Genomic DNA, 20,962 nt, shown 5'->3' with positions numbered 1-20,962 from the left:
CACCTTGGGCACTGAGCCCAGCTCCACCCTGGTTCTGGGCTGAGGCAAGTGTCTCCTGCAAGTCTTCAAAACAAGGTGACCTGAGGCTCCTCCCTGGTCTCCCTCTGGCCTAGGGGGAGGGCAGTGGGCAGGTGCTAAAGAATGTTACTTGGGCAGGGTTGCCAATGACAGCCAAGAGTCAGTCTGAATTCCCACTTCCCAGACCATCCTGCCCTTGTGGTCCCCATCTCCAGAAGGGCCGGTAGCGGGTGGGGGACAGAGGCTGGGGGGAGGCCTGTGGCCCTAGGCCAGCTGAAGGACCAGGCCACCAGCCCTTCCTGGCTCCTGAATTCTTAATCAGCATAAATATTTACTTCCTTCCTCCCCTTCCAGGCTCCCAGTACAGAGGAGCTTCAGGGAGGTTGGACTGAGCCTGTGTCTAAAAATAAACAGGTGGAGGGACAGGCAGACACACAGACAGACAGATATAACTGGGGGGCCGGGGGGTCAGGCAGAGGGCAGCTCCCTGCCCAGCCAGACAAGAGTGGAGGGGGCCCTAGGTCCATCTGTCACTGCCCCCCCCCCCACCTGCCTGCCTGTCCCTTAGGAGCACCTGGGTCTGGTGCTCCTAAGGGACAGGGTGGCAGTCTCGTCCCAACTCCCCTGCATCATTGGGAGCCCCTGGCCCATGCATGGCCTGTGGGCAAATCCAAACAGATCTGCCAGCTCCCACTTGATGGAGTTTAACAGGGACAAGTAAAGTCACAGGCCTGGGTCCTGCGGCCACCTGTGCTCTGATAACACAGCCCCCTCCTTGGGCTCAGAGACCCCGACATTATCCATGGGGTGAGTGCCCAGAAGTAGAGGGTCCTAAGTGAGCGTAGGGACAGCTTTGTTCCCTGTGTGCTCAGAAGGTCTTGCCAGAAGTGAGCTTGTTGGGGAGATGGGTGGCCCAGGGCTTGGAGCTGGGGCAAGATGGGGTAGGGTTGCCGAAGGGCTCAGCCTGGGAAGAAGCACGCGGACGACACTGACCCCCAGGGAGACACACACACACACTGGTGACATCCATGAAGTCTTTTACCTTGTGGTTTCGGGGATGTTCTGCACTAAATTGTGAACATCTGGATCCAGTGAGGGACAGTGTGGGCTTGTTTGGCAGGTAGATTTCCAAGGTGTGATCGTCTCAGTTAGCAAACAAAAGGAAGCATCATTCCCCAGCACGTGCTCTAAAAAATGAAGTGTGAGTTTGCAATGAAGACATGATCTTGCTCTTCGGTCACTTATATGTAAAGAAAATTATTACACCATTGAGAAATTCTAAGAAAGTGGTGAAAACTCACCACTCAAAATAAAAGAATGTTATTACCAGTTCAAAAAATTACGCACACATGTGTTTTACTAACCAAGAGAGAGCTGATCCGGTCCCCCTACCCTGGCTGGGCTGGGCCACAGTCCTCAGCTGCCCCCTGGTGGCTGGCCAGAGCACTCGGGCTCTCCGTGCCCAAGGGGCCCACTCCTCCGACTGCCCCTGGGAGGTAAGGCCACCTGACTACCAGCACCAGGTCTTGCACGACCTGCCTGGGCCAGGCTCTCAGCCTCATTCCCTTGGAGGTGGCCACAGCTGCCCAGAGGGCCTGGACTAGTGGGTGCTCAGCAGTCAGCAGCCAGGACCTCTGAGGGCCACCGGGGAGGACACTCATTGCTCTTCTGGCCTGGCTCTGGGTCTTGCTGCTCAAACCAGACATGTGTCCCAGACATGACTCCCCACTTGGTCAGAAATGACCTCTGGGACTTGCCTGGCCAGTTCCAGGAAGATGATCTGGCTTTGAATTGGATGGCTCTGCTATGTCCTAGCTCTGTGACCTGAGGCAGTGTCTCTGAAACTCCATTCATGGCCGGATGGGCTCTGTGAGCTCTGTGTCCCAGAAAAGTCTCGTGGGAAGTGGACAGGTTAGGTCTGGGCCAGTAGTTGGCTCCATGATACCAGGGCCACTCACGGGGGCTCTACCCACACCCACAACCTCTCTGCTCCTGTGAGCTATTATGGGTACAGCCTACGGAGGCGTCTGGGGTCACAGTGTCACCGCATGGCTCCTATGTTCTCCCAGGTTCCTGCCTGAATACCAGCTCGGGAGCCCCCCGCTGCCTGCTGCCACCCCCCGCCCCCACCACCATGCACTCCTTGGACGAGCCGCTCGACCTGAAGCTGAGCATCACCAAGCTCCGGGCGGCGAGAGAGAAGCGGGAGAGGACGCTGAGCGCGGTCCGGCACCGAGCTCTGCACAGGGAGCTGGGCCTGGTGGACGACAGCCCCACTCCGGGCTCCCCGGGCTCCCCGCCTTCAGGTACCGCACCCCAGGGCAGGGCAGCGGGATCTGAGCTGTGACGGAGCCCAGGCCATGGAAAAAATGTCCCAGGCGTGTCCACTGCTTAGAGTTCCCCCCGCACTGTCCGTCCATCCTCCCAGCAGTTTCTCTTTGGAGGGGACACTGTCCCTGGGAGGAGGGGACAGACTGACCCAGCCCATGAAGCTGGCACAGCAGAGCCAGGATTCAGACTGAGGCCTCTGGGAGGATTTGGGGGAGCTGGTAAGGGACAGCGGGAATCAGACAGTAACGAAAGGCCCTGTGGCCCAGCTTCTGGGCTCTGAAGTGGTGTGGCTGGCCGGCCAGGCCAAAGGACCCTGGGGACTGAGCCCAGCAAATGCTTCTCAGGGGACGCTTGGGGCTCGGGCCTTCTGCTCTGTCTCCAGTGGACCCTGAAAGTCAGATTCAACTCATCTGAGCTGGAAGGCTCTGAAAGCAACCCAGCCCAAACCTCGCATGTTACAGAAGGGAGCGCTGAGGAGAAAGGGGCCCGGGCAGTTAGAAAGGACCCTTCCTGACAGTGTAACAGGGAGCCAGGGGCCCTGGGTTCAAGTTCTTATTCAGTTACCCTGTGTGCCAGCCCATTACCATCTGTAAAAATGAGTACTTCTCACCTCACATCTTAATTGGGGGCCGAGTGCTGTCTATGGCAAAGGTCCCATTTGCCAGCTGCACAGGCTGCTGCTCAGATTCCTGGGTCCAGGGTGCTCAGGGGTGGGGTGGGGTGTGTGTGGCATGGCTGATGTCTGCTTCCAGAGTCACAGACAGGACTCCTGGCTCCAGCTTCCTTGAATCACACCTTCCTTCCAGGCTTCCTGCTGAACCCCAAGTTCCCCGAGAAGGTAGAAGGACGCTTTTCGGCAGCCCCCCTGGTGGACCTCAGCTTGTCACCGCCATCTGGGCTGGACTCCCCCAATGGCAGCAGCTCACTGTCCCCGGAGCGCCAGGGCAACGGGGACCTGTCTGCAGTACCCACTGGCCCAGTAAGGAGGGGTTGTGTGTTCTAGAGAAGGTGTATTGGTTTCCTGGGGTCCCAGGAACAAAGGACCTCAAACTGGGTGGCTTAAAACAACAGAAATGTATTATTCTGGAAGCTACAGTCCAAAAGCAAGGTGCTCAGAGAGTTCCCATTGTGGCACAGTGGAAATGAATCTGACTAGGAACAATGAGGTTGCGGGTTTGAATCCTGGCCTCGCTTAGTAGGTTAAGGATCCAGCATTGCTGTGAGCTGTGGTGTAGGTTGCAGATATGGCTTGGATCTAGTGTTGCTGCGGCTGTGGTGTGGGCTGGCAGCTGTAGCTCTGATTAGACCCCTAGCCTGGGAACCTCCACATGCTGTGGGTGCAGCCCTAAAAAGACAAAAGACCAGAAGACCAAAAAAAAAAAAAAAAAAAAAAAAATCAGCATGTTCAGGGCCAGGCTCCCTCAAAGGCTCTAGGGGCATCTTGCCTGGCCCTCGGCCAGCTTCTGGTTCCCTGGTCTGTCTCCATGGTCACATGGCCTCATCCCCTCTTCCTCTTGCAGAAACACCAGTCACTGGGTTTAGGGTCCCCCGTGCAGTCTGACCTCCTGTTAACTTAATTACATCTGCAAAGACTCTGTTTCCATACAAGGTCGGGTGCACAGGTACCAGGGGTTGGGGCTGGGACGGGTCCCCGAGAAGGTCCTGACCAGCGCCCCCCACCACCAGGACCTCCAGCCGCTGCGCTATCTGGACGGCGTCCCCAGTTCCTTCCAGTTCCTCCTGCCCCTGGGCTCCGGGGGGGCCCTGCACCTGCCTGCCTCCTCCTTCCTCCCCCCGCCCAAGGACAAGTGCCTCTCGCCAGAGCTGCCCCTGCCCAAGCAGCTGGTGTGTCGCTGGGCCAAGGTGAGCGGGGCAGGGAAGAACAGGGCCAGGGTCTGGGTCGGGTGGCTCCAGGTGGGTTCAGCATCCTCCCGGCCCCCACCCTACAGTGTAACCAGCCCTTTGAGCTCCTGCAAGACCTTGTGGACCACGTCAACGACTACCACGTCAAGCCCGAGAAGGATGCAGGCTACTGCTGCCACTGGGAGGGCTGCGCCCGCCATGGCCGTGGCTTCAATGCCAGGTGAGGGAGGGCGAGAGGGGACGGGCGGGAGGGGCTCGGAGATGTGTGCAGCAGGCTGAGCCATGCTCCCCCATCCCCCTGGAGCAGGTACAAGATGCTCATTCACATCCGCACGCACACCAACGAGAAGCCGCACCGCTGCCCCACCTGCAGCAAGAGCTTCTCCCGCCTGGAGAACCTGAAGATCCACAACCGGTCGCACACAGGTGAGACTGGGCTGGCAGGCAGGTGACGGCCAAGCCCATGGCCTGAGACAAGGCATGCACCCCATGGTCCCATGGTCCCTTTCCGAGGGCACAGTCTCCTCTTGCAGTGTCACGTGCCACATTGTGCCACCTGAGACGGCAGACAGCTTGTCTGCGTGCTTCTCAGGAGCCCCAGGGCACAGCAGGGTCAGCACTGGCCTGCAGAGCCGCACACCTAATTTTAAATTTCCTAATCTCTGGCACTGAAAAAAGTAGAGGGAGTTTCCTGACGGCTCAGTGGGTTAAGGACTTGGTGTTGTCACAGCTGTGGCACAATGGTGATCCCTGGCCTGGGGAATTCCTCATACCGTGGGCGCAGCCCCACCCCATCCCACCCCCCAAAAAGAAAGGGAACAAAGTACAAAGAAATACACGGTGAGATGAATTATGTGTATGTTCTTTATCCCATTATGTTCAGAATGTTATTTCAAGGTTAATAACATTTAATGTTGAGACACAAATCCTTGGCCTCACTGAGGCTGTGGACTCTGGTGTGCTATATGTATATATATTTTGGTCTTTTGTCCTTTTTAGAGCCGTGCCCGCAGCATATGGAGGTTTCCAGGCTAGGGGTCAAATCGGAGCTGTAGCCACTGGCCTACGTCACAGCCACAGCCACGCCAGATCCGAGCCGCGTCTGCAACCTACACGACAGCTCACAGGCAACGCCAGATCCTTAACCCACTGAGCATGGCCAGGGATCGAACCCGCAACCTCATGGCTCCTAGTCGGATTCATTTCTGCTGCACCACGACAGGAACTCCTGGTGTGCATTTCACATTCATGGGGAGTCTCAAAGGCCCACGGCCTCACATGGTCAGCAGGGCTAGCCCTCGGTAAATCTGGAGCCATTTTGCCAAGTCAGAGCCAAGGGCATTCTGGCAGTGCTCCCTGTGGGCCGTGCCCTAGCCGGGTCTCGATGTGATTATCTCTGGAAGTGGTCATTGTCATCGCAGTCTGACGCACAGGCCCGAGGTCAGGGGCGCACACACGGCGAGGCCACAGGCTGGCTTCTCTGCAGCCTCGCCCAGCGTCCCCACCTGCAGTCAGAGCTCTCGCTTGGTGCTGGGGACACCGCCCCCCCACCGAAATCAAACAGCTCACGCCCTCAGGGAGGTCTCGGTGTGTGGGTGGGGGACAGGAAGCTGGGCCGGGCGTGGGAGACCCTCACTGCCACTGCCCTGCAGGCGAGAAGCCCTATGTGTGCCCCTATGAGGGCTGCAACAAGCGCTACTCCAACTCGAGCGACCGCTTCAAGCACACGCGCACCCACTACGTGGACAAGCCCTACTACTGCAAGATGCCTGGCTGCCACAAGCGCTACACGGACCCCAGCTCGCTGCGCAAGCACATCAAGGCCCACGGCCACTTCGTGTCACACGAGCAGCAAGAGCTCCTGCAACTTCGCCCGCCCCCCAAACCACCACTGCCGGCCCCCGACGGCAGCCCCTACGTCAGTGGAGCCCAGATCATCATCCCCAACCCCGCTGCCCTCTTCGGAGGCCCCGGCCTGCCCGGCCTGCCGCTGCCCCTGGCCCCAGGCCCCCTCGACCTCAGTGCCCTGGCCTGTGGCAACGGCGGGGGTGGTGGGGGCGCGGGGGGCATGGGCCCCGGGCTGCCTGGCCCCGTCCTGCCCCTCAATTTGGCCAAGAGCCCGCTGCTGCCCTCGCCTTTCGGGGCTGGCGGGCTGGGTCTGCCCGTAGTCTCCCTCCTCGCCGGCTCCGCTGGCGGCAAGGCCGAGGGGGAGAAAGGGCGCGGGGCGATGCCGGCCAGGGCCCTGGGCATGGAGGGCCGCAAGACCCCCCTGGAAAGGACTGAGAGCAGCCGCTCCCGGCCAAGTCCCGACGGACTCCCCCTGCTGCCAGGCACGGTGCTGGACCTGTCCACGGGCGTCAACTCGGCGGCCAGCAGCCCAGAGGCGCTCGCTCCTGGCTGGGTGGTCATCCCACCGGGCTCCGTGCTGCTCAAACCGGCTGTGGTGAACTGAATCTGCCTGGTGGCCAGCGGCTCGCAGCCCTGCCCCCGACGAACGGAAACTCTTCTGCGAAATAGCAATAATGTCCTCCTGTCCCGGGGCCCTGCTGGCCGCGTCCTGGGCAGACCCAGCTCCAGACAAGCTGGGCAGCAGGATGGTGCTAGAAGGCACTGCTGGCGTCCCAGGTGCTGGAGGCAGGAATTGGGCCTGCCAGCCAGAGAGCTGTGCTCCTGGGTGCTGAGGCCTGGCCCCCCACTCTGGTGCCTCCCTCATCCAGTGGCCCACTGGGCAGGTCACCTGCCTGCCTTGCCCACCTGCCAGCCATGTCCAAGCGGCAGGGGTGGGGGTGGCCTCTGCCCTGCCCGCCGGCCCAGGCTCCCTGCCCACCCCGTCCAGTGGTCAGCCCCGTCCTGCCTAGCCTCACTGGGCCCCTGCTCTGGGGGCTCCTGACCCCTTTCCCTCTGGCCCACCCTCCAGAGGGAGAGCAAGACAGACGCAGGCACCAGCAGCGCCACAGGAAGAAACCACCTTACCCCCATGACAAGGTGCCTCCAGCTAGGAGAGGGAGGCCCGCTCTGCCAGCTGCCCCCTGCTCACCATCTGGAGCAGCCAGCACACTGCCTGAGGGTCAGACCCTGCTCCAAACTGAGGGGCTAGCCGACCACGCACCCACCCTTCACCACTGGGTCTCCTCCCTCTACTTCCAGGGAGCCCTGAGTCGGGAGAGGGGGTGCCAGGACCTGGGGCCCGCCCAGCTCAGGAACAGGGTGGGTGGGCAGTGCAGACCTGCAGGGTGTAGGAGGGGAGGCTGGCGGGGGACAACCCCAAGCTGGGATACGCCTCTGGTTCTAGGGGCGCCAAGTCACAGGCAGCACAGGTGAGGGAGGGCTCAAGGCCAGTGCCAGACACAGGGGATCCCCAGGGGCCATGGGCTCAAGGACGGGAAAGGGGACAGCGAGGCAGCCCAGCATGGGAAGCAGAAGCCAGAGGACCGAGCCTGGACTGGTAATAGGGCTGTCCCCTTTGGCTTTTCCGGGCTGAGCCCATCCTAGGTGTCCCCCTTGCTCCCCACCCCCATGGCAGGGGCCGGAGTCAGCTTAGGGTGCTGGCGTGCCACACACCACATAGCCGGCACCACTGCCTGGTCCCAGGGAACTGGGCTCTCCCACAGGCCCTGGTGACGCCCTGAGCCCTGGCCACTCCCTCTCCGCTGGGGGCCTGGTGTGGGTCTGCGAGGTGCTGGCCGCAGTCAGAGGCCTGGCCCCCAGGCCTGCCCTGCCCTTGGGCGCGCTGACCATGTCCTCCCCTCCCTGGCTGCAGAACAAGGGAGCTGCAGGACGCAGCGGGGTTCTCAGCAGCCCCATGGTTCTGGGGTCCTCCTGCTGTTCCTCTGAGCAGCTCTGCTGACCCCGCCCTTTCCTGGACCGCCCCTCTATCCCAGAGGGGTCACCCTGACCCGGCCCGCTGACGGCCTGGCAGCGCTGGCTCTGCCCCTACAAGGGGCTGCAAGCGAGGCAGGAGGGAGCTGGTCTCCTTCCTTCGCGCCCCACCCAGGACCCGGCACCCCCACCTGCACTAGGGCCCCAGGCCTTAAGTCCCCATTGGGGTGAGGGGGTTTGAGACGCAAGCCCAGGGAGCAGAGGAGCAGGGCACTGGAAGGTGACATTAGCTCAGCATGTGACTCGGTGACAGACCAGGTCCCCAGGGGCCGGTGTACGTGTTGTTGTTGTTGGTTTGTTGTTGCACATTCCAGGATGTCAGTATTTTAACAGGTTCTAAGTGCCTTTTTCTATCGTAGCTTACGTTTTCCTCCTCTTGGCTCCATTGCTGTTAGCATAGAGTTTAAAAAAAAAAAAAAAAAGAGATAAGCTAATGACTATAACAATATATTCCTCCATGTGAGAGGAAGTTTATAAAGAAACAATAAAAGTGAGTTACAAACACGATTTATCTTGGATGTGCCAGGAGCCAGGCCACAGGAGCCTCCCTGGGACCACCCGTGCCTGGCTCTGGGGTCACTCACCCAGACTGCAAGCACTGAGGCCCTGCTCTGGGGCTTCCTCCTGACCCCGTGGGCGCCACAACCTCTCACTCTGCCCAGGGGAGCTGGAAGGGAAGGGTGGGAGGGGCGGGGCTGAGATGGAAGGTTCTGGACCACCTGCCACACACCAGCCCGGACTCTGGTGAGTGCTCAGCTCTGGGAGGCCCACTGCCCGACCTGGGTGCAACAGAGGCTGGCAAAGCCTTCCCCGGCGCCCTGGAGCGGCCCCCGGGTCACCAAGATGCTAGAGCCCAGCCCACCTCAGGGCAAGGCAGCCTGCGGCCGGCTCAGGGGCCTGGGGCTCTGCCACCAGTGGGACAGCCGCCGATGCGGAGGGAGGCCTGCCACTGGCACTGGGGCAGCAGGACTGGCTGCGTCTGGTACGTGACCAGCTCTCCTTGGACAAATGGGGCCCTGGCCCCACTGGGTGTCAGAGTCTGTAACAGGCAGGCGGACGCCACTGCCCCGCATCATCCCCTGTACGTGCAGCCCGGGACTGACAGAAGAGCAGCCTGCCTTCTGGAATCTGGACGTGCACACTCAAGAAACACAGAGAAGACATTTATTACCGAGCTATAAATTAGAGGTGGCGGGCAGGGTGGGGCGGGCCGAGCCGTGGGGTCACGTTCCGGGCGTCTGCTGGCGCTCTCTGTCCTCCTGGGCCTGGATGCGGAGTTCCTCCTCAAGCCGCTCCTTCGCGCGGACCACCTGGGGGGGGTCGCACAGTGAGGCAGGACGGCCTCTTCCCATCAGATTTTCCCCAAGAGCCGTGGGCAGGTCAGAGGTGACAGCGCAAGTGGGCTGGGGGCCTCCTCCCGGGGAGTGAGCAGCCCAGGCGCACACAAATGCGCGGGAGCTCAGGGCTGGTTCCGGCACTCCGCCAGCTGGCAGTCCTGGTCCTTAAAACCACAGCTGCCCAGAGGGCCCCTGCCGAGGGTTACACTGGGCCGCGTGGAGCAGCAGCCAAGGGACTACTCAGGGCCCCTTTCTCCCCACCAAGTTCTGAACTGCCTGGAAAGGGGGGCGTGCAGGGAGAGAGGCCTCGTGGCCCCCCTCCTCCCAGCACTCACCTTTGACTGCAGGTAGAAGGAGCCACCCACGGATTTGTCATTCACTTTGAAGAGGTGTTCGTAGTTCTGCAGAGGAGGGGAGACGGTGAGGGGGTGTGCGGTCCCCGGGTTACAGAGGCGGGGGGAGCTAGGAGGTGACAAAGAAGGAAAGCGAAAGGGCTCACCCCTCCACCCCCGCAACCCAGAAGCCGCCGTGACGCCAAGGGGCAGGACAGCGGGCAGGTGCTGCGTCTCTGCCACTGCAGCCCTGGGCCTAAACACCAAGAGGTGACGATGGCTCCACCAGTGACTCCAGCGGGCTGCAGTCAGAGCCCCCACTACCGCCCCTTTCTGCCCACCTCCCTCCCCTGACCCCCCAGTTCTGGTCTGCTTGTCTCGGAGATGGCCTGGTGGCCTTACCTTCTGGATCTCCTCGGGGCTCAGCTTGGAGACATTGAGAATCTGCTGGGCCTCCTGGAGGCTGAGGCCAGAGAGGTTGGAGGCGGCTGCAGACTGGTGTCCGGCACGTCCCCGTGCATCAGCTGCTGCCCGGCTGGCTGTGTGGACACATGGGTGAGTACCCAGCAGCCCGGAGCTCCCCAGGGCCTCCCAAGTGGGCAGCTCACCGCCGCCAGGTGGCATGGGAGGGTCACACAGGGCCAGAGGGCATCTCTTCTCCTCAGGGGTTAGGGGGTGGAGGGTGGGAGCAGCAAAGTGTCTCCCACAGGGGGAGACAGGGGCAGGGGCTGGTCAAACCTGGCCTCGGGGCCCCAACCTAGACCACAAAGTGACTCTGTCTCTCCTCTCCCCTGCCCTCCCACCCCGGTGCACAGCCATTTAGGGAGTAGGGGGAGGCTTCCCCATGTCACCCAGGTCGCCAAGGCAGGCCGCTTGGGTGACCTCTTCCCTTTCAGTAACTCTAGACTCAGGAGCCAGGGCACTTTCCTTACGGGTCAGAGAATAAACATTTTAGGTTCTGCAGGCCAAATAGTCCATGTTGCAATCACTGGATCCCGCCTGGAAAGCAGCGAGAGGCAGAAAGCTCGAGCAACTAGAAAGCAGTGCTCCAAAAATACTTTACTTACGAAACCAGGTGGCCAGGAGGGCCAGAGCCTGACTGCTGGCTGGATGCTATGCCTGCCAGGTCTCTTTTTTATGGGAATGCCCCAAAGTCCAGCCCTGCCCCCATGGGAGGTGCCTGAGGCCACCTGAGCTGCCAGAACCCCAGCTCACAGAGGGTCCCTACTTTCACAACTGGCCCAGTGTGAGGGGCCCACGGCTGTGGGGAAAATCTGACCCAGGCGGAAGTGCCCTCCCAGCCCAGGGGGACAGGGGCCCAAGCCTACCTGCAAACTCCTGGCGCAGGGCGCGGGCAAAGGCCCTACCCACCACCTGCACGCCCATCACGATGATCTGGGCCAGGTACTTGGCCTACGGGCAAAGCAGGCACCTGTTAGCAGGTGGCATGCTCAGGGCCCCGAAAGACGGACCCTGGGGGTGGCGGCTGGGTGGCAAAGCTCCTGGAGGGCTGAGGGAAGGAAGCGCAGAGCAGAAGCCACGGACCACTTCCTCCAAAGCACCCTGATAAAAACTTCTGCTCGGGATGCTCAGGGGACGGAAGGCCAGGACTCTCCCTTGGTCTGCAGAAGAGGAGGACAGGAGCCAAGGCAAAGTGGCCTGGGAGCCAGAACTCAGGGCCCGTCCCAGACGCACCCCTCACCTTGCCACCACCGCCACCGCCAAGGCCGCTTCCTGTGCATCTGAGCCCGGCTGGACCAACCTTCGTCCCACTGGTGGGAAAACACAGGGCCATTCTAATTCTCGTCGATCCATTTGACCCAGCAGGAGAACAAAACACCCTCCGCCCTCCAGAGACAAAGCCCACTAGGCGGGCATGTAGACAATACAGCGGGGACGGAGGGCCGGCTGGGCCCTGCTCCTCCACAGCTCGCGCCTCCACTCAAGCGGCACCGGGGCCACAGCGGTACACAGGACCGGGCCGGGCTTGGCAGGAAAGCCCCTCCAGCGGAGCAGGCAGTGGTCTTCTACCCAACGACCGCAAGGCGGAGATGAGGGGGGTGTCCTACCAAGGGTGACCAGAGGCGTGGAGAGGTGACGGGCACCTGAGGAAAGGCTGGGGACTCTAGGAGGCCATGGCACTTCCAGGGCAGGTAGAATCCTGATGGGAATAGAAAGGCTTTCTGGGCAGAGAGTCCAGGGGAGCCCAACACGGGGGAGAGTGTAAGGGGTGCCTGCGAGCAGCCCAGAGCCCAGGGGACATGGAAAATGTGAGGAGGTAAGATGGGGAAAGGGCCCAGACAGGAAACACAGAGACCAGAGATTACAAACAGTGCGTGAGTGTTATAAGCATGGTACAAACCCGAGCGCTCGGAGGACGTGGGGAGAGCGCTCAGTGCCCGTGCCCCCCCCCCCACCCCCCGCACTGGCCCGTCCAAGGGCTTTCCGACAAGTGCAGGCTCCTCCAGGGCAGCCAGCACTGTGCCAAACACATTCTATTTACTGGGCCTTTTTCTTTTCTTTTTTTTTTTTTTGGTCTTTTTGCCTTTTCTAGGGCCCCTCCCTCAGCATATGGAGGTTCCCAGGCTAGGGGTCTAATCGGAGCTGCAGCTGCCGGCCTGCGCCAGAGCCACAGGAATGCGGGATCCGAGCCGCATCTGCAACCTACACCACAGCTCACGGCAACGCCAGATCCTCAACCCACTGAGCGAGGCCAGGGATCAAACCCGCAACCTCATGGCTCCTAGTCGGATTCGTGAACCACTGAGCCACAAGGGAACTCCCTTTACTGGGCCATTTAATCCTGACAATGCAAGACACTGGAACAGAGGGGTTTAGTGACCACCCTGAAGACACACAGCTAGTACCTGGGGGAAGGTGGGCAGAAAACCCACAGCCAGTGCCATTGGCCACAGCATCCCCAGGCTGCCCACCTCACCCAGGACCCCAGGGTCTGCAGGGAGGGTGACTCCACACATGAAAGGATAAGGACTCCACAGAGGCCGAAGAGGGGCTGGCAGATTCCAGTGGAATCCAGACTCCAGAACCGGCCTTGGTGGCCTCCCTAACGGGTGGGGTGGGATATGGTTCTGGACCATTAGAAGGAGTTAATAAATGGGAAGTGGCTTCGGATTTCACAAGTGGGTGGAAATTTCACAAAGCCCATATTTCACACCAGAGAGCAAAGCTCAGGGAACACCCTCCAGTGATCAGAGGGTGGGGCTGCGCTGTTGTGCAGAGGAGGCCGCTGGGAAGGCTCACCTGGCTCCCCCCACCCCCAGCCTAAAGCCTCTCCCAAGGGGGACAGGAGGCTCTGAGATGGACAGCTGGTCCTGACTAAGGGACAGAGAGGCTGACAGGAGGCAGCTGACTCCAACAGTTCCCTCAACTTGGAGGGAGCTCCCGCCAGGCCTCAGAGCACCGCTGCGCGGCCTCGCACTCAGGTGTTCCCTTCTCTGCCCAGGGCGGCTGACTGTCACTAAAAAGCAAAGCTTAAGAGCTGAGCCTGTGACTGGGCAGCTCCCCCGACCCCCTGCACGGGGGCCCATGGTTCCTGCTGCTAGAGCTCCATGGCCACGGGGCAGGCTGCCCCATCCTGCAAAGGTTCAGAGGCTACCCTGCTGCCCAAGGGAGCTGCCTGGTCCACCCACTGCAGTCGCCGAGGTTCCTACGGGAGGCATCTCCCAGGGGAGGCAGTGAAGCAGAGGTTACACAGACAAGCTTTGGGCTCACCCGTGTGCAAATCCCAGCTGCGTTGCCCTGGACAAGCTCCCAGTGTCCTAGAGCCTCAGTTTCCTCTCTAGGAAAACGTGGCCAACATTTAATCCCCTATGGCTGCCACTGGGATTAAATGAGATAATGCTTGTAAAGTCACAGAGCCGGATGATGGGGTAGGTGCTCAGTAAGTGCTGTTTTCATTTATTGCTACTCTTTGTTTCACAAAACCTGACCCTGGCCAGGCACTGAGGAGTAACAAAACTGCTGCCAACACAGCAGCTGGCCTGACAGACCCTCTGATGCCTCAGGGGAGAAGGCTGCAAAAAACAAGGCTGTGTTCCCTAGAAGCAGCGGGGAAGAGGAGTGAGAAGGCTGGATCCCAGCTTTGCCTCTTGCCAGCTGTGTGGCCCTGGGTAAATCACTCCACCTCTCGGAACCTGTTTTCTTTTCTTTTTCTTTCTCTCTCTCTCTCTTTTTTTTTTTTTTTTTTTTTTTTTTTGCTTTTTAGGGCCACACCTTCGACATATGGAAGGAAGTTCCCAGGCTATGGGTCAAATTGGAGCTACAGCTGCAGGCTTACAGCAACACGGGATCCATGTCTACAACCTACACCGCAGCTCACAGCAATGCTGAATCCTTAACCCACTGAGTGAGGACAGGGATTGAATCCACGTCCTTATGGACACTAGCTGGGTTTGCAACCCAGGAACTCCCTGAACCTCAGCTTTCTTATCTGCAAAACAGGGAGAATAATACCTTCTTTATAGGATGCTCTAAGGCCCTCAGGAGGCAAGGCACTAAAACCAAGCAGAGGGTCCCACAGTGGCAGGTCCAGAGAAGCTCAGCAGCTGCCTCTGCTTCCATACCAGATCCTGCCTGCAGCCAAGCCTCTCACCCACTTCCTCAACACCCAGACACCTGTGGTGAGCCAGCTGTGGGGCAGCTATGCTCAGAGCTGAGGATGCACGGGGAGCACAGAACTGCCAGCTGCAGCTACCACAGGAGATGAAGACAGCCGCTGGCTAAGGCCTCTCCCAGAAAAGCCCAAAACACCCCAGAGTCCACTGACTGACACGTGGGCCTGGAGACCCTGGGCAAGAGCAAGTGGCTGACCCAGCATTCAACTCAGGCTAAGCTGAGAGTCGAGGAGCAGGGCTCAGCGCCACAGGACCCCGTGCTTGGGACTCTGCGGACAGCATGTTACGCTCTCCCACCTGGGGAGCCCTGTGGCCCGATGCACAACCAAAGCCCTGCAGATGGGGCGAAGCACACAGGCGCCGGGGGGCGGGGAGCGCGCAGGAATGCAGTTTACCCCACTTCAGGTGCCCTAGGAAGGGGGCCTGGCTGAGGACGCTGACTGCAATGCTGCCCTCAAGGCACAGCTCCTCAGGCTGGTGGGCAGAGACTGCCACAGACTTGCCCCTTTCTCAAGAACACAGGAAGGGGGCTCTCCTCCCCGAGGGCCCCTGCAAGGAGCTGCTGGCATCACAACAGGAGGGAAGTCGGGACCACAACGGTCATGTGTGCCCTGACATGCCTGGGGCCTGGGCTGAGGCTGGCACAGCAGGTGCCCCATACACACAGGAATGAATAGGACATGTGACAGGGTTTCCAAAAGCCTCTCACTCCCTCTGGCCATGCCCCTGCAACACACACACAATTCTCCACGACCGCCACAGCCAACTGCCGGCCAGTTCAGTCCACCTTGCAGCTCGGCAGCCCCGGTTCGTCCGGCTACAAATGACGTCTCTAGTTCACTCTCCAGTGCACGTGCTGCGGGCACGCTATCTCTGCAGGACTGGCTCTCCTGCTTTATCCCGGGTCTCCGCAGCTCTGAATTCACACACCACCCAACTTCCTCGTCTCAAGTGCAGTTGGGAGCTTTCTAGGATTTACACACAGCTATGTGACCATCCCTAGTTCCAGAACATTTTAATTATCTCCCCCACCGCCCCGCCAAACTCCATACCCATTAACCCTGATACCCTCCCTCCTACTCTGATACTGCGTCAAAACCTGGAGTCCTTTAAGACTCAGACAGTCCTGTCGGGGCTCAGCAGGTGAAGAACCTGACTAGCATCCATAAGGACTCGGTTGGATCCCTGGCCTCACTCAGTGGGTTAAGGATCTGGCATTGCTGCAAGCTGCGGCGTAGGTTGCAGATGAGGCCTGGATCCAGTGTGGCTGTGGCTGTGGCTGTGGCTGTGGCTGGCAGCTGCATCTTCCATTAGACTTCTAGCCTGGGAACTTACATATGCCAAGGGTGCAGCCCTTAAGAGACAAAAAAAAAAAAACAAAAACAAAACCCACCTTAGCTCATGTCACCCCCATTCTTTTTTTTTTTTTTTTTTTTTTTTTTGCTTTTTAGGGCCACACCTGTGGCATGTGGAAGTTCCCAGGCTAGGGGTCAAATCAGAGCTGCAGCTGCCAGTCTACACCGCAACCACAGCAACGCGGGATCCAAGCTGTGTCTGCAACCTTCACCTCAGCGCACCGCAATGCCGGATCCTTAACCCACCGAGCAAGGCCAGGGATCAAACCCATATCCTCGTGGATACTAGTCGGGCTCATGATGTCTTATCCCTGAGCCGCAAAGGGGAACTTCCCATCCCCATTCTGAGTGATCTTCCTAGGCTCCTCCCATTGCCCTTTCTTCTCCCATGAGCACACTGTCATATTGTCCTATTATACAGACTTGCCAGCTCTCTCCTTTAAGGTAACCAACTCCTCCAGAGCCACATTCCACCAGACCCCTCTAGGGGGACTCTGAGTTACACACAGGAATGTGTGTGAAAGACCCAGCTCAGGAGTTCCCATCGTGGCTCAGCAGAAACAAGTCCAACTAATAACCACGAGGTTGTGGGTTCGATCCCCGGCCTTGCATGGTGGGTGGGCTGGGGATCCAGTGTTGCCATAAACTGTGGTGTGGGTCGCAGACTAGCCTTGGATCTGATGTTGATGTTGCTGTGGCTGTGGCGTAGGCTGGCAGCTGCCACTCCTATGTGACCCCTAGCCTGGGAACCTCCCTGTGCTGCAGGGTGTGGCCCTAAAAAGCAGAACAGACAAACAAACAAACAAAGACCCAGTTCAGGGGAGGGTCCTCAGAACACCGCAGTGACTACTACAAGGCAGGAACAACGTGGTGCTATGTGTGGAGTCTCAGGATACAGAAGGAGCTGGGCTCAAAACTGGGATGAGTGACCCTGGAGGACTTAGATGCTCTGAGCTTCAGGTTCCTTATCTGTAGAAGTGGGGACAGGGACAGGGCCGACTTCCTAAGACTTAAACGGGAAGCTAAGCCTCGGCTTGGGGCAGGCACTCGTAAGCTCTCATCACTGTCAGTCAAGAAGTGGCTCCCCAAAACGGCTGCCTCAATCCCTTGGGGACCTTATGTTTACAGACCTTCCCGGGATAGAGCTCAGAACCCTGCACTTTTAAAGGTTACCAATTAAGTGACGGATGTAGCTAGGGTGGCCCAGATCTTCCGGCTGGCTCTGGGTGCCAAAGGACCACTGTTTTCGCTATCCCAGCGCCTGGTTCAAGTCCCAGTTCTGCCACCTCCTTGTGGAAGTCCCGAAACCAGTTTTACCAGCTTTCAAATGAGGACAATAATAGGGGGACAACATCAACTGGCCCCGTGACAGAGGGTCGCGGGCCGGACGAGTCTCGACTTTGGGCTGCTAGCACGTGGCTGGCGCACAGGGCGACCGCATCTGCTGGGTATTCCCCGGCCCGCCAGGCCCCCTCTGCCTTGCAGCCGGACGGCTCTCCCAGCCCCCGAGGTCCCCAGCGCCCGCCTCGGTTCCCCCAGCTGCGACACCCCCGGTCCCCGCTTCCCTCCGTACACGCTTCCCGCAGCCCGGCTGGAACTCCCCGCTCCGGCCCCGGCCCCGAACGGCCAACCCTCCGCCCCCCTCCCCGGGCCTCACCATGGCGGCCGCTCTGCTTCAAGGGCCCGGGCTCCGGCTTCCTGGCCCCGCGACCCGGGCTCAAGGGCGGCCGGCGGGTCAGAGGTCAAGGGAGGCTGAGAAGAGCGCGTGCGCTGGGCATGCGCATTGCTTCAAACTGGAAGGGCGGGGTTAGGGCGGGGGCTCCTGGGCGGGGTTAGGGCGGGGCCTCCCTCAGCCTCCCGCGCTCCGGAGGGAGACCACGGAGGCTGCTGATGGGTAGTCTGAGGAGCCTCTGGCTCTCCTGCTCATCCCCGAGGCGCTAGGAGCAATGGAATAACACCGGTCAAATGTGGGGCTATTTCTTCCCTTCATTTTGCCAAAATATTTGGGACTAAAAGATATGCGATAAAGATACAACACCGCACAAACATGAGTAAGATGCCACATTCCCACAAATATTTAAGAAAACAGTAAACTTCAAAATAGGTTTCATTCCAGGTTCCTTCTGGCTGGGAAAGAGGGCTCTCTCCCTCCTCCTTCAAGTCTTTGTTCAAACCTCACCTTCTCAGCGAGGCCCACCCTGACCCCCTGCCATCATTGCGATTTGTCCTTGTTCCTTTGCTTTTCTTTTTCTTCCTTTTTTTCTCCCCCCCCCTTTTTTTAATTTTTTAAAATTATTTATCTATTTTAAGGCCTCACCCACGGACGTTCCTGAGTCAGGGACTGAAACCAAGCTGCAGCTGCCACCGGAGCCACAGCTATGGTAATGCTGGATCCTCAGTCCCTGTGCTGGGCTGGGGATGGAACCTAAACCTCTGCAGTGACCTGAGCTGCTGTAGTCAGATTCTTACCCCACTGTGCCATGGCAGGAACTCCACTTTTTTCTTTTTTTCCTTTTTTTTTTTTTTTTTTTGGCTGTGCCTGTGGCATCCAGAAGTTCCTTAACCTGAGCCACAGCAGTGACAATGCAGAATCCTTAATCCACTGAGCTACCAGGGAACTCCTCCTTTTCCTTAATTTTTTCTTTTTGTCTTTTTAGGGCCACACTTGTGGCATAGGGAAGTTTCCAGGCTAGGGGTCGAATCGGAACTGCAGCTGCCAGCCTACACCATAGCCAGAGCAACGTGGGATCTGAGAAGCATCTTTGACCTATGCTGCAGCATAGGCTGGATCCTGAACCCACTGAGTAAAGCCAGGGATCGAATGACTGTCCTCATGGACACTAGTCAGGTTCTTAACCTGCTGAGCCACAACAGGAACTTTTTTTTCTTTTGTTTTTTTAGGGCTGTACCCTAGGCATATGGAGGTTCTCAGCCTAGGGGCTGAATTGGAGCTGTAGCGACTGGTCTACACCACAGCCACAGCAACGCCAGATTCAAGGCATATCTGTGACCTATACCACATCTGACAGGAAGGTGGGATCCTTAATCCACTGAGGCCAGGAATAGAACCTGTGTCCTCATGTATACTAGTCAGATTTGTTTCTGCCAAGCCCTCATGGGAACTCCACTCTCTGCTTTTTTTTTTTTTTTTTTTTTAAAAAAGTATACATCAGTTTATTTAGAACAAATGCTTTGCACTAGTGAGTAGAGCTGAACTGCTCCCAGTGGAAATCCCATTTTCCCTTTTATAAGTGACAAGAATCCAGTTCCATTTGGGCTCTGGAATTATAGGCAGAAAACGAAATTAAGAAAATGGATGATGAAGTTCCCGTCACGGCTCAGTGGTTAATGAACCCAACTAGTATCCGTGAGGATGAGGGTGCGATCCCTGGCCTTGCTCAGTGGGTCGAGGATCCAGCATTGCCATGAGCTGTGGCATAGGTCACAGATGGGTCTTGGAGCCACGCCGCTGCTGTGGTTGCTGCTGTGGTGTAGGACAGTGGCTACAGCCCAGATCCGACCCCTAGCCTGGGAACCTCCATGTGCCTTGATGCGGCCCTAAAAAGACCAAAGACAAAAAAAAAAAAAAAAGAAAAAAAGAAAAAAAATGGATGACATTTGAATTCATTGATCAAAACATGGGACCAATTCCTGAAAAGTTTCACTCTCTGCTTTTTTGTTTGTTTGTTAGGGCTGCACCTGCGGCACATGGATGTTCCCAGGCTAGGGGTCGAATCGGAGCTGTAGCTGCTGGCCTACACCACAGCCACAGCAACGCCAGATCCGAGCCATGTCTGTGACCTACATCACAGCTCACGGCAATGCCGGATCCTTGACCCACTGAGTGAGGCCAGGGATCGAACCCACAACCTCATGGTTCCTAGTCAGATTCGTTTCCACTATGCCACAAAGGGAAAACTCCTCCCTGCTTTTTTAATACTAGCTTTATTGAGAAAGAATTCACACACCATACAATTCACCCTTTTTTTTTTTTAGGGCTGCACCGGCAGCATATGGACGTTCCCAGCCTAGGGGTCTAATCAGAGCTACAGATGCTGGGTCTAATCAGAGCTACAGCCACAGCAACACAGGATCCAAGCCACATCTGTGGCCTACACCACAGCTCACGGTAACGCCAGATCCTTTAACTCACTGAGCGAGGCCAGGAATGGAATCTGCATCCTCACAGATCCTAGTCAGCTTCCTTACCGCTGAGCCAAGATGGGAACTGCCCATTTCACTCTTTTGAAATGCACCAGTGAGTGTTTTTTAGTACCTTCACAAGGCTCTGCAACAATTACCATTAATTCTAGAACATAGTCATGCCCGCCCCCCAAAAAAAACCACCGCACCCGTTAGCAGTCTCTGCCCATCTCCCCCTCCCCCGCCCCCTGGGGAGCACTAACCTGCCTTCCGTCTCAGGGACCTGGGTGTTCTGGGTTTCACAAACACTGAATCATCCTTTTGTGCCTGATTTAAACCTCCATTCATGACCCCCTTTTTTTGCCCCTGATGCTCTTATCACATTCTACCACACTGTTTTGGTTTTTGCTTTTTAGGGCAGCACCCGCTGCACATGGAGATTCCCAGGCTAGGGGTCAAATGGAAGCTGCAGCTTCCTGCCTACGCCACGGCCACAGCCACAGCCACACCAGATCCAAGCCACGTCTGGGACCTACACCACAGCTCACGGCAATGCCAGATCCCCAACCCACTGAGCGAGGCCAGGGATCGAACCCACGTCCTCATGGATACTAGTCGGATTCAAATCTTTTTTTTTTTTTTTTGTCTTTTGTCTTTTTTTGTTGTTGTTGTTGTTATTGTTGCTATTTCTTGGGCCGCTCCCGCGGCATATGGAGGTTCCCAGGCTAGGGGTTGAATCAGAGCTGTAGCCACTGGCCTACGCCAGAGCCACAGCAACGCGGGATCCGAGCCGCGTCTGCAACCTACACCACAGCTCACGGCAACGCCGGATGGTTAACCCACTGAGCAAGAGCAAGGACCGAACCCGCAACCTCATGGTTCTTAGTCGGATTCGTTAACCACTGCGCCACAACGGGAACTCCCCGGATTCAATTCTTTTGAGCCATGATGGGAACTCCTGTATCACTTATCTGTGTGTTTATTATCCATTCCCTGGCGCTAGAAGGAGGATTCCTGGTGGGCAGGACCTTGACCTCTTTCTTCCTCTCCTGGAAGGGCAGCTGGCGCAT

The 20,962-nt window shown here is 58.2% G+C and overlaps 2 protein-coding genes and 1 long non-coding RNA gene across 6 annotated transcripts in view; 1 reads left to right on the top strand and 2 right to left on the bottom strand.

Moving 5' to 3' along the window:
• GLIS2 (GLIS family zinc finger 2) overlaps nucleotides 1–8,595 on the top strand; it is a 20,681-nt gene extending 12,086 nt beyond the window's left edge. For 2 of the 4 annotated variants that reach the window (XM_005662179.4, XM_005662180.4), the window contains 6 exons: nucleotides 2,088–2,324; nucleotides 3,156–3,328; nucleotides 4,036–4,212; nucleotides 4,299–4,432; nucleotides 4,520–4,638; nucleotides 5,865–8,595. In XM_005662179.4, the coding sequence (XP_005662236.1) occupies nucleotides 2,153–2,324; nucleotides 3,156–3,328; nucleotides 4,036–4,212; nucleotides 4,299–4,432; nucleotides 4,520–4,638; nucleotides 5,865–6,664 (1,575 nt within the window). In that variant the 5' untranslated portion in view covers nucleotides 2,088–2,152 and the 3' untranslated portion in view covers nucleotides 6,665–8,595. Of the gene's footprint in view, nucleotides 1–2,087; nucleotides 2,325–3,101; nucleotides 3,329–4,035; nucleotides 4,213–4,298; nucleotides 4,433–4,516; nucleotides 4,639–5,864 lie in introns of all 4 variants that reach the window. The other 2 variants (XM_085017772.1, XM_085017771.1) reach the window with 2 other exon arrangements.
• On the bottom strand, nucleotides 1,039–6,086 carry LOC146404577 (uncharacterized). Its single transcript, XR_014840940.1, has 2 exons — nucleotides 2,960–6,086; nucleotides 1,039–1,205 (listed from the first exon to the last, which is right to left on the bottom strand). It is a non-coding gene; the product is annotated as an uncharacterized LOC146404577 (long non-coding RNA).
• PAM16 (presequence translocase associated motor 16) lies at nucleotides 8,335–20,962 on the bottom strand. Its single transcript, XM_085020104.1, has 8 exons — nucleotides 20,921–20,962; nucleotides 17,407–17,501; nucleotides 11,463–11,532; nucleotides 11,089–11,173; nucleotides 10,163–10,299; nucleotides 9,764–9,829; nucleotides 9,263–9,401; nucleotides 8,335–8,479 (listed from the first exon to the last, which is right to left on the bottom strand). Exons 1-7 carry the CDS (start codon nucleotides 20,960–20,962, stop codon nucleotides 9,315–9,317), a joined length of 582 nt encoding a protein of 193 aa, XP_084876230.1. The 3' UTR covers nucleotides 8,335–8,479; nucleotides 9,263–9,314.

The sequence above is a fragment of the Sus scrofa genome, chromosome 3, assembly GCF_054392235.1.
Source record: "Sus scrofa isolate SSC_HxYL_T2T_F1_AM1 chromosome 3, Sscrofa_HxYL_maternal_Yorkshire_Landrace_v2.0, whole genome shotgun sequence".
Taxonomy (NCBI): domain Eukaryota; kingdom Metazoa; phylum Chordata; class Mammalia; order Artiodactyla; family Suidae; genus Sus; species Sus scrofa.
The sequence above is the reverse complement of the archived record's forward strand: the minus strand, read 5'-3'. Positions and strand labels throughout refer to the sequence as shown.

Coding starts and splice junctions, on each gene's coding strand:
- PAM16 (XM_085020104.1), bottom strand. CDS start 20,962: ATGCGCCAGCTGCCCTTCCAGGAGAGGAAGAAAGAGGTCAAG. Junction 17,502..20,920: donor AGAGGAAGAAAGAGGTCAAG/GTCCTGCCCACC, acceptor CGCTCTTCTCAG/CCTCCCTTGACCTCTGACCC. Junction 9,830..10,162: donor GCCCCGAGGAGATCCAGAAG/GTAAGGCCACCA, acceptor CCTCCTCTGCAG/AACTACGAACACCTCTTCAA.